Genomic DNA, 7,613 nt, shown 5'->3' with positions numbered 1-7,613 from the left:
GCAAGGCTTTCTCCAATTGGGCTCGTCAGATCACCGCCACGCGTACGGCCACTCACGTGCAAACCCCAACATTTTCCATTTTTCCTTTAAATTTCTCTCATGTGTTTTTATGTATTTGCATGGTCAATAATACAGCGGCACTACGGGCCACTAGGTTGCGCCACGTGTAGCGGCAGCGGCGTATCACCCTCTATAAATATACCTCCCTGGAGCTACGGTGAAGGAGCAGCACAGAGGTAGGAGTAGCATTTCCAGAGAGAGAGAGAGAGTTTCATTTTCCGGCGAAAAACAAAGCATAAAAAAATGTTCATTGAGAGTTTTAAGGTAGAGTCCCCTAACGTAGAGTACACTGAGAATGAGATTCATTCCGTGTACACCTACGAGACCACTGAGCTTGTCCATGAGAATAGGAAGGGCACTTACCAGTGGATTGTTAAGCCCAAGTCTGTCAAATACGAATTCAAGACTGATGTCCATGTCCCCAAACTAGGGTTTGTACCCAGTTCATGATTTTTTATTTTGGTTTACGAAATTAAAATGATGAGTTATGAAATCCTCGTTTGTGATTTTTCTGGGTGAGTGTTGAATCTTGTTGATTTTTGGTGTTTAATTAACAGGGTAATGCTTGTGGGCTGGGGTGGAAACAATGGCTCAACCCTCACTGCTGGTGTCATTGCTAACAGAGAGTGAGTTTCAATCTCGTCATCTTCCACCTGCATTTAATTTTTATTGGTTGTTTAATTTAAAAGACGTTCGTGCTCAGTTTCAGCTAAGTTTGTCCTTATATGAATATTTTATTAATTCCAAGATATGGATGTTGTAAATTTTCAGAGGAATCTCTTGGGCAACTAAGGACAAGGTGCAACAAGCCAATTACTTCGGCTCACTCACCCAAGCCTCATCAATTCGTGTTGGGTCTTTCAATGGGGAAGAGATCTATGCTCCATTCAAGAGCCTTCTTCCCATGGTATTAATCATCATAAATTATGGGTGCTTAGTTGTGTGTTTAATGAATTAATACAGTGATCGATTAATTGATTTTTTTTTATTAATGAAATTGGGTATGCAGGTGAACCCTGATGACATTGTGTTTGGGGGTTGGGACATTAGTGATATGAACTTAGCAGATGCTATGGCCAGGGCCAGAGTCCTGGACATTGATCTGCAAAAGCAGCTCAGGCCTTACATGGAGTCGATGGTCCCACTCCCTGGAATCTATGACCCTGATTTCATTGCTGCTAATCAAGGTTCGCGTGCAAACAACGTGATCAAAGGGACCAAGCAGGAACAAGTCCAACAGATCATCAAAGACATTAGGTACGAAAGGGACTAAATCCTTCATCCTTGCTAATTAATCACTATAAAGAACAGTGTAGCTGTACAAGCCGGTACAACTCCAATAGTGTTAAATTAAGTGGATGTTTTGTCGTTTTGATGAAAGGTACTTGCTTTGGTGCTAATATATGGTTTACTTTATGTGGTGAATTAGAGAGTTCAAGGAGAAGAACAAAGTGGACAAGGTGGTCGTGCTGTGGACTGCCAACACTGAAAGGTACAGTAATGTGATGGAGGGGCTAAACGACACCGTCGAGAACCTTTTGGGTTCGGTGGACAAGAATGAAGCTGAGATATCCCCTTCCACCTTGTATGCCATAGCTTGTGTGATGGAAAATGTCCCTTTCATCAATGGAAGCCCACAAAACACTTTTGTCCCAGGTAGGCCAGCTAGCTAGCCAGTTACCCTTTGATGAATTTTAGTACTGAAATGTGATTATACTGTAATTACATTGCTAATGATTAATGGTTGCAGGGCTTATTGATTTGGCCATCAGGAGGAACACTTTGATTGGTGGGGATGACTTTAAGAGTGGTCAGACCAAAATGAAATCTGTTCTGGTTGATTTCCTAGTGGGAGCTGGTATCAAGCCAACATCAATTGTGAGCTACAACCATCTTGGAAACAATGATGGTATGAACCTTTCAGCTCCACAAACCTTCAGATCCAAGGAAATTTCCAAAAGCAATGTTGTGGATGATATGGTGTCGAGCAATGGCATCCTCTTTGAGCCTGGTGAGCACCCTGATCACGTTGTGGTGATCAAGTATGTGCCCTATGTGGCAGATAGCAAGAGAGCTATGGATGAGTACACATCTGAGATATTCTTGGGTGGCAGGAACACCATTGTGATGCACAACACCTGTGAGGACTCCCTCTTGGCTGCTCCTATCATTCTGGATTTGGTTCTCCTTGCTGAGCTGAGCACTCGTATCCAGCTCAAATCTGAAGATGAGGTCTGTTTAATATTCAATAGTTGATGATTTACACATTACATTGTTCCCAATTTTTGTATCATATTCATAATCACTAAACTAATTGTATGACCCTTTATGTTTACAGGGAAAGTTCCACTCTTTCCACCCTGTGGCTACTATTCTGAGTTACCTCACCAAGGCACCTCTTGTAAGTCCACTATTTATTCTCTTCCCAATTGCTGATATGAATGATTTTATTGGTACACATCAATAGCTCTTTGTCACTGTTTCTGCAATCTAGTGTTATTTAAAAATCCAGAAATGAAAGGGGAAAATAAAACCAGGATAGGGGGATTAGTTGATATGACATTTAATTCTGTAAATTAATGGAACCATTGCCACTTCACATGAGTGTGAGGAAAGGAGGTGGATCTATTAACGTTGTCCTGTGAATCATGAATGAGTGATTAATGACCTCTTTGTACAGATAAAAAATGTGACCAAAACATGTAGAATGTGCCAATATTAATAGGGTGGTGTGTTGTTGAAAACAGGTTCCACCAGGTACACCAGTGGTGAATGCACTCTCAAAGCAGAGGGCAATGCTTGAGAACATACTGAGGGCTTGTGTTGGCTTGGCTCCAGAGAACAACATGATCTTGGAGTACAAATGAAACAACCTGCTAGCTAGAGATATTCGAAAAATTGAGTGATTCGGAATGTTCAAGAATTAATCTCGCTCTCTCTTTCGCTTTCTCTTTTATTTAGTCTGTTGTTCACAGATGGTGTGAGTAGTCTTTTAATTTTCTATCTGGAGAAGGTACCCATGGCATGTGTGTAGTGCAGTTGCTTCTAGCTCATTCAGAAGCAAAGCAACTCTTTTGTAATTGAAATATATAGATAATATTGGAAAGTAGTTATGTGCCTAATCTTGCACCGTCCTTTCATACATAGTTTTAAGCCGAGCCATTTCTCTCTAATTATCCATCTCTTCTGCATACATATTCAAGATTGCAAAACCACCAAAGCTGAATTAAGAGAGGTACCGAAAAGTATTTGGTCTTGGGGATAACTATAGCATAATCAAATCTCAAGTGCATTGTCTGCAGAACGCATGAATTAAATATGAAGCTAAAACCCAGAAACATTCAGGTATAGCTTAGACTGAGAAATATATAGTTGAATGAACATAAAGATGTTAAAGGAGTTCCAATGGTCCCATCTTGCTCAACTGCTTTCCAATTACGTGGGGAGCTGTTAAAGTTCAGGACCAGAACTTAATTCCCAAATAGCCCAATTTCTGGTCCACCAGATTCTTCAATAATTCATGAGGTGAGGTCCTGGTCCCATGAGTCTTTTATCTTTTAGCTTGATCATGGAATATGTTTAGGGTTCTGTTAGGTCTCTTTAGTTGTCTTCCAAGAGGTTCAACAATCAACACCCATGGAGGGGGCCTATTTTGATGAGAATAGCCGTGTCTTGCTACTCTGATAAGAGCGCTGGTTCCTAGGTTTCACAGGTTCTGCCATTTATTTTCTTTGTGGATTCCTACTCCTATCTATATATTCTGGTACACCATGTGAAGGGCAGTTTGACGGGCCGAGGTTTTTACTAAGGTTATGTGCTTCGAAAGCTTGCCATGATATTTTCCCCACTAGTTTGAAGCTCACAAAGAAAGGAGTTCAGGTGTCTCCAATTTGCTTTTTGTGTTGCATGTTCACTCTTTTTACCTCATCTATCGATTCTAATTCTGCCTTGCCGATCAGGTTCGAGTATAGGCTTAAATTTTTATACAGGATGGTTACTCTATTGTGTTGATTAGCTACATGGTATATAGTAGTTCACCCTTCATACCCGTGCAATACATGTTGAATAAGAAGGTGTCCAACATAATTATTTTTTCTTCGCGGGTGAAATGTGTCCTGTTGTCTATTTGGTCTAACTACCATTGTGAAGGTACTCTATGACATCATAAGAACGGTTGAGTGAGATAGTTCATTCTCCTTTTTTTTTCTTTTTTCTTTTTTCTTTTTTTCTTTCTTATATGAGATGTTTTAGCCTATTCAAACTATATTTTTCATGTTGTTATAGGAAAATATGATTTTAGAGAATGATGAGAGAAATTGTGTGTTTATCATTGATAATAGGAGCCATTTAAATAGGGAATTACAGAGTACATAAAAAATAATAGAATCCGAACATAACTAGGTAATCTAGAACCTTCTCCTATTACAACTCAATGACTAAACCCTAGTTTGAAGAGGCACACATCATGTCGACATCCTTCAACACTCCCCCTTGTGCCGCTCAAACTTGGTGATGACGCTTTGATCTTTGTCTCACTAAAAACCTTGCCAGGTAACAAAAATCATGTGGGACAAATTAAAATAACCATGGTCGAAGGACAAAAAGAGCACAACACGTCCTTCACTCTTCGAGATCGAACATGTAGACATCATACCTCCCCCTGATGTCAATATCTCCCCCTGATTGCTACAATCATGGGAGTTCGGATAACTTTCTTAATCTGATGCTCTTCACATGTTTCTTAAAGGTGGATTTTGGTAACGACTTAGTAAATAAGTCCGCTACATTATCCTCTTATAGGATTTGATTCACTTCAATATTTAGAAGTGTTTGTTGTTGCTGATTGTAAAAGAACTTAGGCGATATATGCTTGGTGTTGTTGCCCTTGATGAAACCTAATTTCATTTGCTCAATACAAGCTGCATTATCTTCATAAATGCATGTAGGTTCATCTATGGTAGACTTCAAACCACAAGTTCCTCGAATATGTCTAATTACAGACCTTAGCCATATGCATTCACGCACAACTTCATGTAGAGCAATAATCTCTGCATGATTTGAGGAAGTAGCAACAAGGGTATGTTTTGTAGATGTCCAAGATATGGCGGTGCTTCCCATGGTAAAGACATAACCCATTTGGGAGTGACCTTTGTGAGAGTCAGAGAGATACCCTGCATCAGCAAACATCACCATCATTTTGGTGTAAGGGAGGATGACGCGGGCCACCCTTGGCGGTGGCAGCTTTGCCGATCATGGCATCTTGTTCTACGCCTCTTGGGCTAATGAGATCCGTTCTCATTCTTCCGTCATTCTTTTCTCTCTGTAGGGATAGAACAAGCCCATATCTATCGTACATTTTAAGTAACGAAAGATTGTCTTTATACTAGTCCAATGACTTTGCATTAGCGCGGGGCTATATCTAACCTACAAGTTCGTAACAATTGAGGTGTCCGGTCTTGTATTGTGATAGTACAATAATGCGCATATTGTACACAGGTAAGCACTTTTGCTATTAACACGTTTTCATCATCATCCCTGGGACGAAACGGATCCCTCTTAGGGCCAAGACTACGGACGACCATGTGAGTGCATCTTTGACTTTATAAAAATGCCTAAGAATTTATTAACACGGTATGCAAGTTCTGAATCTAGACAAAACCTTGTTCTCCCAAGGTCCTTCCTCTCAAACTCGGATTTCAGGTGTTCAACGGTTTCCCTTAACTCTCATAGGTTCCAATTATGTTTATCAACATAAACCACGACAATTGCAAATCCGGAACTTGTCATGGAAACGTGTGGGCATAGTTCATCATATTCTTTCCCAATCAAGCAGTCACTGTAGTGAGCGTTTCAACTTGGTTGCAAACGCGCTCCATGGTCTAGAGCCACTTGATTTGGGTAAATGAAGTCCACAAGAACCTTCATTATATTCCGTATCTAGATCCCCATAGAGATACATAGTGACCCCATTCGTAAGCTGCATGTTCAGTTATTTGGAAACTACCAAACTAACAAGGTAGTGGAGTGCAATGACATCCATTACGAGAGAATATGTCTTCTCGTAGTCGATTCCAGAGCGTTTTGTGAGAAGCCTTGTGCCATAAGGCTAGATTATCATCTCTTTTTCTCATCACGCTATCTAACGAAAACCTATTAATGTCAACAGGTTTTATGTTAGGAGGTGTTGGCATCTCAGGCCCGAAATCCTTCATTTTCGTTAGTGAAACCAATTCAACCTGGATCGCATCTTTCCATTTAGGCCAATTTTCTCTACGTTGGCATTCTTTAACGGAGTAAGGTTCGATGTCATTGGTATCAATAATTCCACGTCTTCATGTACACTAGTGTAATTCTTAGAGATCTCTATATTCTCAGGAATTGGTTCTAACATTGAGGCGTCCCCCAATTATGTCTCTTGGACATAACCACAATCCAGAATATTCTCATGAGACGGATTTTGAGTATCAATGATCAATGGATCAAGTTGTGCCAAACTCGCTCTCTTCCTAGGGCGAGAAATCATCGAACCTATGGGTCTCCTACGCTCTCTAGCGAAACCCATGGCCTATGACGCCATTATGCCACCTTTGTGGCGTCACCATACCACCATCCATTGTAGTGGTGCCGTACCCATCTCCTCTGGGTGGCACCATGTCCTCTTGTGGGGACATCAATCCTTGCAGACATGTTTGCAGCAGGTATATGTGATCTCGTCACTTTTAAGGAATCAAGATGAGACATAGTGGGGACAGATCACGACAATTCTTGTCATTCATGTTGAACATTGACGTTATAATCTCCCCCTAACGACGGGAAGACTGTCTCATCAAAGTGACAATTCGCAACTCCAGCGAAAAAGAGATCGCCTGTCAAGGGTTCTACATAGCGGACTTATAGTTTGAGACTTATGTCCAACACAAATTATATATATATATATATATATATATATGCGCATTCGTTGCAATAACTCATGTTGATGCGCTGTGACGGCGCAATTGGCACATAAACCGCACACTCAAATATGCATAAGTACAAGATATTAGACTCGAACCCAGTCACTAGCTGTAACACAAATAAAAGTTGAGTAGCTTCTATGAGTCATTGACGAATTAGCATAGCTGCATGCGATATTGCATAACCCAAGAGGAAATATTGGTGCGCATTACCAATGTTCGGGCTACTATCGTAGTCTTTTAATGGTGGCTTTTTCGCGAGACCAATTGGGTGTGTACATGGGAATATGATACTTGATATCAATACCCAATGATATACAATAGTCATCGAAAATTTTCGATGTAAACTCTCTAGCATTATCAAGTCAAATTGACTGAATGAGATGATCTGGGTAGTGAGCCCGTAGCCATATGTTTTGGGCCATGAGTTTATCATAAGCAGCATTACGAGTGGACGATAGTGCAACACGTGGCCAGCATGTTCGCATATCAACCAACAACATAAAACATCTAAGCAGTCCGCAAGTTGGTTGAGTCGATCCACAAAATCCCCTTGGATTCTTTGTAAGAATGAAATTATTTCCTTAGTGTCCTTTGCAT

At 40.5% G+C, this 7,613-nt stretch overlaps 1 protein-coding gene across 1 annotated transcript; it reads left to right on the top strand.

Annotated features, from left to right (window-relative positions):
• Positions 1-207: 207 nt before the first annotated feature.
• LOC112187760 (inositol-3-phosphate synthase) lies at positions 208-3,189 on the top strand. Its single transcript, XM_024326673.2, has 8 exons — positions 208-491; positions 618-686; positions 832-967; positions 1,070-1,317; positions 1,490-1,716; positions 1,811-2,292; positions 2,399-2,461; positions 2,808-3,189. The coding sequence occupies exons 1-8, from the start codon at positions 304-306 to the stop codon at positions 2,925-2,927; spliced, it is 1,533 nt and encodes a 510-aa protein (XP_024182441.1). The 5' UTR covers positions 208-303; the 3' UTR covers positions 2,928-3,189.
• The last annotated feature ends 4,424 nt before the right edge of the window (positions 3,190-7,613 follow it).

The sequence above is a fragment of the Rosa chinensis genome, chromosome 2, assembly GCF_002994745.2.
Source record: "Rosa chinensis cultivar Old Blush chromosome 2, RchiOBHm-V2, whole genome shotgun sequence".
Taxonomy (NCBI): Eukaryota; Viridiplantae; Streptophyta; class Magnoliopsida; order Rosales; family Rosaceae; genus Rosa; species Rosa chinensis.
The sequence above is the reverse complement of the archived record's forward strand: the minus strand, read 5'-3'. Positions and strand labels throughout refer to the sequence as shown.